General features: G+C 45.5%; 1 protein-coding gene across 1 annotated transcript in view; it reads left to right on the top strand.

The window, feature by feature from the left end:
• The first annotated feature begins 8,385 nt into the window (after nucleotides 1-8,385).
• VIRMA (vir like m6A methyltransferase associated) overlaps nucleotides 8,386-12,823 on the top strand; it is a 31,361-nt gene continuing 26,923 nt past the window's right edge. The window contains exons 1-3 of the mRNA XM_069957289.1: nucleotides 8,386-8,467; nucleotides 8,984-9,099; nucleotides 10,848-10,934. Coding sequence (XP_069813390.1) covers nucleotides 8,405-8,467; nucleotides 8,984-9,099; nucleotides 10,848-10,934 — 266 coding nt within the window. The 5' untranslated portion in view covers nucleotides 8,386-8,404. The remainder of the gene's footprint in view (nucleotides 8,468-8,983; nucleotides 9,100-10,847; nucleotides 10,935-12,823) is intronic.

A 12,823-nucleotide genomic window follows, 5' to 3' on the forward strand; every position in this document is an offset into this window, starting at 1 on the left:
TTCTTCGATTTCCCATGTTTCAACTAGTGAACAGCAGGGTTCTATAGTGATTATGGCATGGTTCAGTTGAGCCATGAAAGATATGAGCATTGAAGAGGATTTACCACCAGGTACATCCTCTTTAATCTGAACCCACGGATCGAACGGCGCCGTCACGGCGCCATTCGATTCGTGGGTTAAGATTAAAGAGGATGTACCTGGTGGTACATCCCCTTTAAGGCGGATATTTACTAAAGTTGCGCACCTGATGTACACCTGCCATATCCCTGCTCGCCTGATTGGGCCATGGCCTCCTCGCACCTGATTTATCATGTTTTACGCATGTTCGCAGTATACCAGCCTTAATAAATGTCCCTCTGTGTAATAAGGACCCTGTATTGGTCTCTTATGTTGGCCATATTAATATATACAAGAAAATGAAATGTAAACAAAGCGCAGTGTGACCCAGACATATATACCCAGGGGCATCTCTAGGGGATTGTAAGAACTGGTTCTGCTCCTTTATTTCCACATCTACTATTACTCTTATAGAATAGGTAAAGCGGATAGAAATGCTGAATGTAACCCATGAGTCTCTGCACATTAAGGAGCACCTAACGCTGTATGCTCACCATAGACCTATCAGACGGCCAATGACCTTGGGGAGGATTGTAACCTCTAAACTTCAGGTTAGCTTGGACTTACAAGCAGATGTCATGGATATTAGAGATAAGCCTGTGGATAATCGCTGTATGAGAACAGGAAGGCAGAGAACCGCAGACATACAGTCTTACATTATCACATCTCTGCTAACAAGCTGAGGTTACATAGATTCATAAGGATAGCCGGAAACTGGTGGAGACATGGCAGATCCACAGCACATTGCAGAGAAATATGGAAACTGAAAAATGGAAGTTGCAAAACTCTGTAGTCATACATATTGTTGCTTCTTCACTACAAAATCCACGTTTCATGTCTTCCCTTTTGAAGTCAATAGGGAAAAAGTAAAAAAAAAAAACCTATAAAAAAAATTCCAGAAAGTTTCTTCTGGTACTTATCAGCTGCTATATGTCCTGCAGGAAGTGGTGTATTCTATCCAGTCTGGAGAGCAGAAAAAGGTTTTCTATGAGGATTTGCTGCTGCTCTGGACACTTCCTGACATGGACAGAGGTGGCAGCAGAGAATACTGTCTGACTGGAAAGAACACACCACTTCCTGCAGGACATACAGCAGCTGATAAGTACTGGGAGACTGGAGATTTTTTTTTAATGGAAGTAAATCTCTGGAACCACTTGATTTGAAAGAATTTTTTTTGTCCCAGCACTTGTGGATAATTATAATTGTAGTATGTCACCTACCCCTTTTGAGGCTATGTTCACACACTGTACAAACAATGGCCATTGTTTAATGCTACCAATGGCCGTTCACGGCGGAATGGCCTTTGTTTGTACAGTGTGTGAACATAGCCTAAATCTTAAAAGAAGGTTCTGGATGTTTTACCCTTATTAGGCTGCATTCCCACGTTTCGTGATCCTAACGGATCACGGACGTGGAATGCATGTACCGGAGTCCCCCCGCGCCCGGACAGCATCTGTAATTAGATGCTGGGAGCAGGGGAGACTGTATTCATAAGCGCCGCGCTGTAGTAACAGCACCGTGCGGCTGATTCATTACACTGCGGCGCTTATGAATACAGTCTCCCCCGCTCCCAGCATCTAATTACAGATGCTGTCCGGGCGCGGGGGGACTCCAATACATGCATTCTACGTCCGTGATCCGTCAGGATCACGGAACGTGGGAATGCAACCTTACTCTATACGACCAGTATTCCTGCAGTGCCATCTCATTCTACCCAGCTCAGCTGCATCCATACGTTTCATGTCTGCACCAGGTCTTGTGAACCCCAGTCTGTCTACCAGTAAATTACATGGGCTAATCTGTAGAGAGAGTATGTCAGTCTCTCCTTTGTGGCAGACTTAGGAACTGCAAAATTACATCCTCGCCTATAAGATATCCCCCCATCAAGCTCCTTGTATACATGTACAGTGTGCTGCTATAGAGATCATTCCTGGCCTAAAGAGACCATAAGAGCAGTAATATAGTAGGTTAGGACAATGACTATGCTGCTTTATACAGTATAACTTCCCTGACACTTTGGAGAAGATTTATCAAACATGGTGTAAAGTGAAACTGGCTCAGTTGCCCCTAGCAACCAATCAGATTCCACCTTTCATTTTCCAAAGAGTCTATGAGGAATGAAAGGTGGAATCTGGTTGCTAGGGGCAACTGAGCCAGTTTCACTTTACACCATGTTTAATAACCCCCCCCCCCCCCCCTTTAATTTTACAGTAAGCAGATTCTCTTCTGTGTCCTATGAGATGCAAATTCACATTGTTCTCACCTCCTCCTTTTAGGATTATAGGTAGATTAATACCCCATGTGGACGGGCTGAAGTTGCATCTCATATTATACTCCATAGTGTGAGTTAGGAGAAATTCTATGTCACTGATCTATCACTTAACTAGGACTCAAAGCAGTGATGAGTCCCTACTTCTATGTCTCTGCCTGGCCAAAGGCATCATGGGAAATGTGGACTGCATTAGGAGTGCATTATATACGTACACAAAGGAATCAAGATAGTGGAAAACCCATGCAGGTCGCCCTCCATTCCTGCTTTTGGTAAAAAATTAAAAAAAAAGATCAAAATACTACTAGTTTACAGTACGCAGCCTCTCTCATGCCCAGTCTCTTTCTTTGGCTCTGCTACATTGGCATTTTTTTCTTCAGCACACCCATGGGTAGCCCGCTCACCCATGCAGCACACAGTCTCTGCTCCTGCTAAGGGCCCTATTCCACCGGACGATTATAGTTCGCATAATCGTTAACAATTAACGATCTCAAATGACCGCTATTGCGAAATACCTGGAAACGTTCACTCATTTCCATGGAACGGTAATCGTTACTTATGATCGTATTTGCAATAGTTTTTTCTTTGCTATTTCTTTTGCGTTCCTATCCACTGCGAACGACCGAACGAAGTCTTATTCAATGCGAACGATTTGCTACGTTTTGCGAACGAGCAACGATAAAAATAGGTCCAGGTCTTATAAAGCGATCAACGATTTCTCGTTCGGTCGTTAATCGTTAACTGCTATTCAAACGAACGATTATTGTTTAAATTCGAACGATTTAACGATAATCTGAACGATAATCGTCCGGTGAAATAGGGCCCTTAGAGTGTCTACAGTCTTTCCTGGTAGTCAGGCTTATTCTCTTATCTCTTCCTGTCTGCTTCACAAGGCAATGACTAGTGTACAGCGAGCATACAATATCCAGCATAGTGATAGATCGAGCATCGGGCTGCTTAACACTGCCTGATGCTGGACCCAGCACCTTGTAATGCTTTAATTAGCCAATAAACATGCAGGGATGGTCTGGCCTGTTATGCCATGGCCACATTGGCTACTGGCCTAGAAGAGATTGGACGGTCGCATTAGGTGACCTGGGTCTATATCACCTGATGCTCGGCTCAGTTGCAATCATTTAACAGGCAGAGAAAGATGCTGGAGGAGGGACAGCGTTAGTGTAGGGAATAGTGTAAGTGTGTAGGCAGGCCGGTAGCCTATAAAAACCCCAAAGTCCTTTTTAGGACTAGTAATCTCCCTGTGTGACACCATCTGACATACACTATACCAGTACCACTATTCCACTATATCTTCTTCAATAACTGACAGCAGAACGATCATTCTGCTCTTCCCAATCCATTTCAGTAGTGTTTCCATCTCTTTCCGTAGGACACCCTCCCCTCTGCAAAATCACCTGGTTAAAGGAGTACTCCAGACAAGGGCCTTTTTTAAATATATGCCTAGGGATTGGTCGTCTGAAAATAATAAAGTGCGCTCCTTGGGTATCTTACTGATATGTCCCAATGTTCAGCCACTTCCAGGTCCTGGGACTGAGATGTTGCAGGCCCGTCCAGCCGACCTTACCCAGGGCATATATTAAAAAAGACCCCCGTCTGGAGTACACCTTTAAATGCTCAAGTCTCTAATCACACCGTGTAATAGAAATTAAAGGGAACCTGTCAGTCAGAAGACCAGGGCAGAACCCACCCTACCCCTGGATACTTACCCTCTCCTGCTGGTAATCATTGTGCAGTGATTTCCTATGAACATCAAACTCATCTCTGCTCATTACCAACAGGACCGGCATCCAGAGCGGGTGGGTTATGCCCTGGTCAACTGGCTGACCGCTTCCCTTTAAAGTGACTCTGTACCCACAATCTGACCCCCCCAAACCACTTGTCCCTTCGGGTAGCTGCTTTTAATCCAAGATCTGTCCTGGGGTCCGTTTGGCAGGTGATGCAGTTATTGTCCTAAAAAACTACTTTTAAATTTGCAGCCCTGTGCCCAACGGCCGGAATGTCTATGCATTAGGCTGGCACCACCTCTCTGTCCCTCCTCCCCGCCCTCCTCATTATTGGGAATGCTCCACGCAGATTGTCTCCTATTCCTCAGCTGTGTCAGCACGGCACATGGGCTGGATCGTTAAGACACCTGTGCAAATGTTGAGCGTAGAAAAAATGTTCTAGGGGCATTCCTAATGATGAAGAGGGTGGGGAGGAGGGACAGAGGGCCGGTGCAAAGTTAGGGCACAGATTCTCTAAGCCCCGGCCGTTGGGCACGGGCTGCAAGTTTAAAAGTTGTTTTTTAGGACAATAACTGCATCACCTGCCGAACGGACCCCAGGACAGATCTTGGATTAAAAGCAGCTATCTGATGGTACAAGCGGTTTGGGGGGGTCAGATTGTGGGTACAGAGTCGCTTTAAGTCTTGCCTACTGGAAGTGCAGTGTGCCAAACTACCCAACATGCACAGGTTCTTTAGCACTAGGTCCTGAAAACCAACCCTAGTATGACCACTATCCATAACAATAAAAAATTAAAAATAACAGGATATTACCCTAAAAACCAGAATGGGCTCCACCATATCTTATACTTGGAAAAATGCTATCTGTGTCAGAAAAAGAGGCGGTGGTTAGTATTGAGCGGAGAAGCTGAACGTTCGCTACTTGACTCCCCGCAGCTGGAGAAGTTGGATGCTGCCCTAAAGAGTCCTGGAAAATATAGACACCCCACTCGCCTGAACGCATTACATTTTATTTTGATCGCACATTCAATTCAGAAGAATGAAATAAAAATGGCTGTTTTTGAAGCTATTTTAGATTGTGTGACCTTATAATAGTGTTCACACCACATTTCTACACAGATGTTTTTTTAATCTTGAAAATAAAACCAGCACATTTCCAAAGAATGAAAAAAATAAAATAAATTAGAAGTAGAACCTATAGGATATGTCCACGTGTACTATATACGCTACACATTTTTTTTGCTGTGGATCTTATGCTGCAAATTTTATCCTGTTTAGTCAATTAAAATCACAATCTGCAGTATCTATAGTATATGTTAACATACCCTTAGATATGAGTGTATACTGGAGATATCTTGCTGTGTAAATCAATATGATTAAATAATTAAACAAAGAATAGAATTTACACCTCAAAATTTACAGTATATACAGCATGTGTGAATATACTTTTACAGTATGGAAATAAAAAAAATTATGTCCATAAGGTATTATCGATAAATTAATAATGAATAAATTCTTAGTAGCAGCCAAATCATATCAGCATATAAAGCAATGGATTACCTGTGCTGCAGTACATGATCTGAACACTAGATGTCCCTATTGTGCACATATCACAGCACTGGCAGGCTAGATCTATATAGGCTATGCTCTAACATAGTAACTGTTCAGTATTTTTTTTTTCCTTGTATTTTGGATCCACTCTTAGTTGTGGTAACATTCTTAACCCCAACAAGGCCCAATATATTTCATTTTGACCAAATGAGCTCCTGCACACAATAGTGAATGTGTAAATTACACATCAGTGCTGCCCAAGGTGGTGATTCTATGAGCTATAAAACTCGCTCTTTTTGTGTGCCACAGGAGCCTAAGAGGAGGAGTCAATCTGCTTAAAGGGAATCTGTCACTAGGATTATGTCACATTAAATGAGGGCAGCATATACTAGTGCCAGATATGCTGAACAGATTTGTGTATTACTGACATCATGTTGTTCAGCTGTTCTCCTAATATGCCGGAGAATATGATTTCTGCCCCAACAGAACCCCCCCCCTCCTTCAGCTGCTGGTAGATAATTTCCAATCAGCAGCTGGTGGGTGGAGTTTTCTACTTCTCATAAATATCCAGGACTACTGGGCTCATGCACATAATGGAGAGGACTACTTATTGTCCAGGTTATTCAGGAGGAGATCTCTGGATCAGCTGCACAAAACAGAGTTGGTGGTGCGGTCCATTTTTTAAACCGCCACCCGCTTTCCGTAGTCTGCACCATTTTTCAATATGCATATCGGGCAGTGGCGGATTAAATGTACCCTGGGCCCCGGGCTGTCCACCCAACCTGCCCCCCCCCCCCAGTCAATTCGCCCACATTATAATCTGCTACTGCGTCCCCCCCCCCCCACTGTCCCCAATAAACACTGCCTGCCTGCCTCCCCTCCCTGCTGGCCCCAATAAACATAATGTTTGGTCCCTTGCTGCTACCCCCAGTAAGCATTGCCCACCCCACCTCCACTGCCCCCAATGAACATATCGCCACCTCACCTGGTCCCCTGATGTTGCCCCCCCAAGGTCACAGCAGCACAGAGGATGTCAGGAGAGGAGGGTGCTGATCTTATAGGAGAGGTCCAAGCAGCACAGAGGATGTCAGGAGAAGAGGGTGCTGATCTTATAGGAGAGGTCCGAGCAGCACAGAGGATGTCAGGAGAGGAGGGTGCTAATCCTATAGGAGATAGTCCCCCTTTATAGATGGTCCCCCTCTTTCCCCCCTTATAGATGGTCCCCCTCTTTCCCCCCTTATAGATGGTCCCCCTCTTTCCCCCCTTATAGATGGTCCCCCTCTTCCCCCCTTATAGATGGTCCCCCTCTTTCCCTCTTTCTAGCTGGTCCCCCTCTATAGCTGGTCCCCCTCTTTCCCCCCTTATAGCTGGTCCCCCTCTTTCCCCCTTATAGCTGGTCCCCCTCTTCCCTCTCCCCCCTTATAGCTGGTCCTCCTTTTCCCCCTTATAGATGGTCCCCCTCTCCCCCCTCCCTCATAGATGGTCCCCCTCCCTTTATAGATGGTCCCCCTCTCCCCCCTCCCTTTATAGATGGTCCCCCTCTTCCCCCCCCCTTATAGCTGGTCCTCCTTTCCCCCCTTATAGATGGTCCTCCTCTCCCTTATAGATAGTCCCCCTTTCCCCCCTCCCTTATAGATGGTCCCCCTCTCCCCCCTCCCTTTATAGATGGTCCCCCTTTCCCCCCTCCCTTATAGATGGTGCCCCTCTACCCCGCCGCCCTGTGCGGGCTGTGGCTGCTGGAGAGGAAGTGAAGTGAAGCCTTGATGCAGTAGTAAGTGCAGGGAAAAAGCACTTTATGTCCATTTCCCATAATAAGTGTATATTGGGGATTTGTATAACTTTTGGGGGGCAATACAATACTTCAAGAAAAATTTTCGCTAGACTTCTCCTTTAAGGAAGTACCTAACCCTTATCTCATTCCTTGATGTGGGTGGGTACCGACTCAGCAGCTTTCACATATGGTGAGTGCTGGCTGTTTTATACAGCTGACACAATCTTGCAGTGGCCAGGATTTGAGATAACTCCAATCCCAACCTCAGGAGGCAAGTACAGGTACATTGGAGGAGGCAGGGTGACATAGTATACTCATAGGCCCAAGGACATGAGCCCCATTTCACAGTACAGTGGGGGAACAAAGCTGCATATTGGAGGAGCGGGACTGTATACCAGTATATGACACAGCTATAAGGTGACCGACCCCTTTAATAAATGGCGGCCGCATCATCTGAATTGGCCACTGTCTGGGATCTTGGTGTCTATCACACATAAATATCCACATGGGAAAACTCCTTTAAAATCCATGGGGTTCGGTTCATATTCAGTGTGTAAGGGTTTCTGTCCTGCTGCCATATATGCTTATTGTTATGATGCACATTACCACATATTCATCGCCCTTTGTTGCCAAATGTACATGTGTGATATGGCCTAAGCAGGGACAGGGTAACTTTTGACCCTCCAACTGTTGAAAAACTACAATTCCCATCATGCCCGGACAGGCAAAGCGGTTTTGCAGCAGCTGGAGGGCCAACGGTTCCCTATCCCTGGTTGCTGTATTTCCCTGGTAACCAACCATCCTAATGGCGGCGCGCCTAACTGGCGACACTCCTCAGGTGGGCGGGGCGGCAGCACACCCTAGAGCGTCATTGGCCCATCGCGCGTCGCTCACTAGGCCGCGCCTGTCAGCGAGCGGAAGTCCCGCCTCCCTTACTTTCCCGCCCACACCAAACATGGCGGGTGAGTCCGCAATGGAGCTCTTGTTTTTAGACACTTTCAAGCACCAGAACACTGAGGTGAGAGAAGCTGTGGTGTTAGTCATGTGGTCGGCATGTATCACTAGTGTCCCGGTGTGGGGCTCGGGTGGCAGGGTGGTAGTGGTCGCTGTATACCGGGCGGGCATGTCGGGCTGAGGCCTAGGAGCCGGCTCAGGGAGGCCTTCACCTCCGGGTCCCGCTGGGTCTTATTCACATCAGTCCGGTTTCTGCACCGGTATTTGTTCTCATTGCATGCACTAGATCAGGGATGGGGAACCTTGGCTCTCCGGCTGTTGCAAAACTACAACTCCCATCATGCCTGGACAGCCAAAGCTAAAGCTTTGGCTGTCCAGGCATGATGGGAGTTGTAGTTTTGCAACAGCTGGAGAACCAACCTTCCTTACCCCTGATCTAGTGCATGCAATGCTATACATAATATATATATATATATATATATATATATATATATATATATGTGTGTGTATATAGCGTCCTGTATGAAGATGTTCCTATGAACCCACATTTAACCCCTCGTTTACTCTGTTGCGTTTGCAGCAAGGAAGCAATGTAGACGTGGTCCGATTTCCATGCGTTGTGTACATCAATGAAGTACGGGTCATCCCGCCGGGCGTCCGAGCGCACAACAACTTACCTGACAGCCGGGCGTATGGGTGAGTAACTTCTCATCACTACATTGTGACACGTGAGGTCCCATTCAGAACCCCCGGAGTTTTCTATGGATTTATCAGGAAACCATCTGACAGATCACATGTAGCTGTAAGTGACTGTACCACCAGGCCCAGGCTGAAGCACTGGAGGCGGGCCGACCCACCCTTAGTGGGAGGAAACCCCCGCCCCTCTATGATAGGGTTCCATTCATTCTAATGGAGTCACGTCATGGAGGGGCCGGGGTTTCTTCCCACTAGGGGTGGGTCGGCCGCCTCCAGTGCTTCAGCCTGGGCCTGGTGGTACAGTCACTTTAAAGTGTCACTGTTTAAATTTTTTGGCAGAAATCAATAGTACAGATGATTTTAAGAAACTTTGTAATTGAGTTTATTAGGCAAATATGCCATTATCTGCATTTAAAAAGACTTTCCCCAGGTCCCCCCCCCCTCTCTTATTCACTGCTCATTATCTGGAAGTCTCGACTGTGTAACCTATGGAGAGGGGAGGAGGAAGATTAGTTGGGAGCAAAGGATTACACAGCAGGACCTGTGTGAAAGCCGGTATTTAGAGGTCGGTGCTGACTTAAGACAAGAGAGATGTAGCTGTAAATTAACTCTTTGTTGTCCTGTTTTGGTGCCTCATCTCCCTTCACCCCCTCTCCATAGAGAACCATGAAGATGGGGGAGGGAGAGCGTCAAACTGACTAATAAACCCAATTACAAAGTTTCTTAAAATCGCCTGTACTATTGATTTGTGCAAAAAAAAAAAAAAAAATGACAGTGACACTTTAAAGAAGCACTCCCAAATTTATTTTTTTTTAGCAATGTTCACGTCACAGATCTTCTGTCTTCATGTCGGTTGAAGGGCGGAAGTCATGCTCTCCAATGCTCTTTGGGAGAGCGTGACTTCCAGCCTTCAATTGACATGGGGACAGAAGTGGGATCAGAAGAGCAGCGATTTAAATGGCGCCACGGGACACCCATCATCGCTGGTGCGTATACACACCAGCGCGGGGACAAATAGAAAAAAAAATTAAGGAGTGCTTCTTTAATTTTCCTTTCTGTACAATATAATTGCATTGTACTTGTTTTTTCTGCCCTTTTTCCCTCCAATTTATTGGAAACCCTATTCAGACAAATGGGAAAATTGCAAAAAATTATGACGCAAGTCTGCTTCGTGTGGTTATGAGTTCACAGTGGATTGCTTAGACTGGCTATAATACTCAGTGGGAAGACACCTTTGGTTTGGGCAGTTTTTCGGGCAGTTCTCATTCACTGACAGCAAAAAGAAAGAGCCCTGGGTTGGAGATCACTCCTCTGAACCATCCGCAATATAATAACCATATGATATGTTCTGTTGCCGAGCATCCGGATTGAGGCTCGGTCCACACTATGCTTTTGCAGTCCGGCTTTTTTTTTCATCCATTTTGTGGAAAAAAAGAAAAACGAATGGAAAAACACATGCATTTGTGTGCATTCGTTTTGATCAGTTTTTCCATTGACTTTTATTATGAAAAAAGGATCAAAACGCATCCGTTTTTTTTTTTAACGTGCACAAAAATAAGGTCAGATACGTCTGACTGATGCGTTTTGATACATTTTTTTTTTTTTTTTTTAAATAATAAGTCAGTGGAAAAACGGATCAAAACAGATGCACACAAATGCATCCATTTTTTTGCAAAAAGGGATGAAAAGAACGGATTGCAAAAATGTAGTGTGGACCCAGCCTTACATGAGTTTATTCTCTCTTGCAGTGAGACCTCGCCGCATACATTTCACCTGGATCTGTTCTTCAACAATGTCAACAAACAAAGTGCCACTGTTTTTGACAGACTGGGGAGGTTTGTACTGACAACATCTGTTTTGTCTTGAAATGTTCTTTTAATGCACGTAGGTGTCGAAATTATATATACAGTGGTACCTTGGTTCTCGAACTTAATTGGTTCTGGAAGGCAGTTTGAAAGCCGGGAGAACTGAGCAGTGTCTTCCCTTAGGGAATAATGTAAATGTGTTTAAAGGGGTCATCCAGCGCTACAAAAACATGGCCACTTTCCCCTACTGTTGTCTCCAGTTTGGGTCGGGTTTTGAAACTCAGTTCCAAACTGCACCTGAACTAGAGACAACAGTAGGGGGAAAAGTGGCCATGTTTTTGTAGCGCTGAATAACCCCTTTAATTGGTTCCAGCACCCACCAATAATTACCTACAGTACCCATATATTACATGGTATAGTGCCCAGTGTAATCTCTATAGTACAGGACAGCACTATACTGTACAGTACAGAGCAGCACTATATACTGTACAGTACATTATACATAAGAAACATTCAACAAAACCAGCAATTATAGTACAGTAGTCACTAACTCCTCACTCATCCTTTACTGTATAGTGCACCCACCCCAGCACTATAATGGATGGGAGATGGTGGGGCACTGACTGTACTACTACTGTACTGTATATGCACTCCAGCAGTCTTATACAGCACTGTACTGTATGTGAAGCTTCACCAGTGCTAAACTCACCAGGTACAACTCACCATCCACGCTCGCAAAACCACTCAGATACTGAGTACTTCAAGAATAGGGCACCTGAAAAGTGTTTGAGAACCAAAGCAAACTTTCCTTGAAAATGCAGTTTGAGTTCCAAGCAGTTTGAGAACCGAGGTACCACTGTATAATAAATAAGTTAAAGGGGCATTCCCATGTGCTAAATCACTAAGATATGCCATCACTTTCATTGGGTTGGGTGTCTGATCTCTTGGACCCCCATTCATCTTAAGATTGAGGGGCCACAGCTTTGGTTGGAGCTCTGCATACCCTTCACTGTTTCCCACTGGCCTTCCAGTCTGTAGGGAACTTCAGCACCTCTTTATATACATGCATTTGATCAGCTGCTGTGTGAGTGTGTTGCTACAGAGTAATCTGATATAGGAAGATGTATCTAGACCAAAATACAATACAGCACTGAGCATGCTAATAAAGTAACATTGCCAAGTGGGTTGTATCTGTCCAGAAGGGCTTTGGCCAAAACACAAAATATATTTCATAGCTTTAGGTTCACAATTAGAGGGGAGTGATAAGCTCATCTCTATTCACAATATTAAAGCTAAAGCTATTTCCAATGACAGTCTGTCCTCTTCTTCAATGCAGAATGAACAAGGCAATTTAAAGGGAACCAATCATGTCGAATATGCCCCTAATGATAAGGAAACGTGCTGGTACATCACCCAGTATACTTCCCAAACATCCCCCTGTACCCTCCGTGCCCTCCTCGTTTGCCCGTAATCTTATTGCTTATCTTATCGCTGTATTGTAATTAGGTGTAAGTAGTCATGGTGGGCGTATGTAGTCACGGGCGGTTGTGAGCGCTGTAATCGCGGCCAGAGGGGCGTGATTGAAAGACCTGCGTTTTGCTAACGTCACCTGGGGCATGCGTTCCACGTCAGTGGCGCCGTGACATCTTTAGCACGCTGCGCATGCACAGTACAGCAGGAGAAGACGCTGTCGTACTGTGCTTGCGCTGTGTGCTAAAAACGCCGCCGCGCCGCCAACATGGAACACATGCCCCGGGTGACGTCGGAACACTGGGCGTGATTACAGGGCTCACAACCGCTACTTACACCTAATTACCATACAGCGCGGGACTTCAGAAATGTAAGATTACGGCGTAAACAAAGAGGGCACGGAGGGTACAGGGGGATGTTTGGGAAGCGTGCTGGGTGATGTACCAGCA

This window comes from Dendropsophus ebraccatus, chromosome 2, assembly GCF_027789765.1.
Source record: "Dendropsophus ebraccatus isolate aDenEbr1 chromosome 2, aDenEbr1.pat, whole genome shotgun sequence".
In the NCBI taxonomy this organism is placed as follows: domain Eukaryota; kingdom Metazoa; phylum Chordata; class Amphibia; order Anura; family Hylidae; genus Dendropsophus; species Dendropsophus ebraccatus.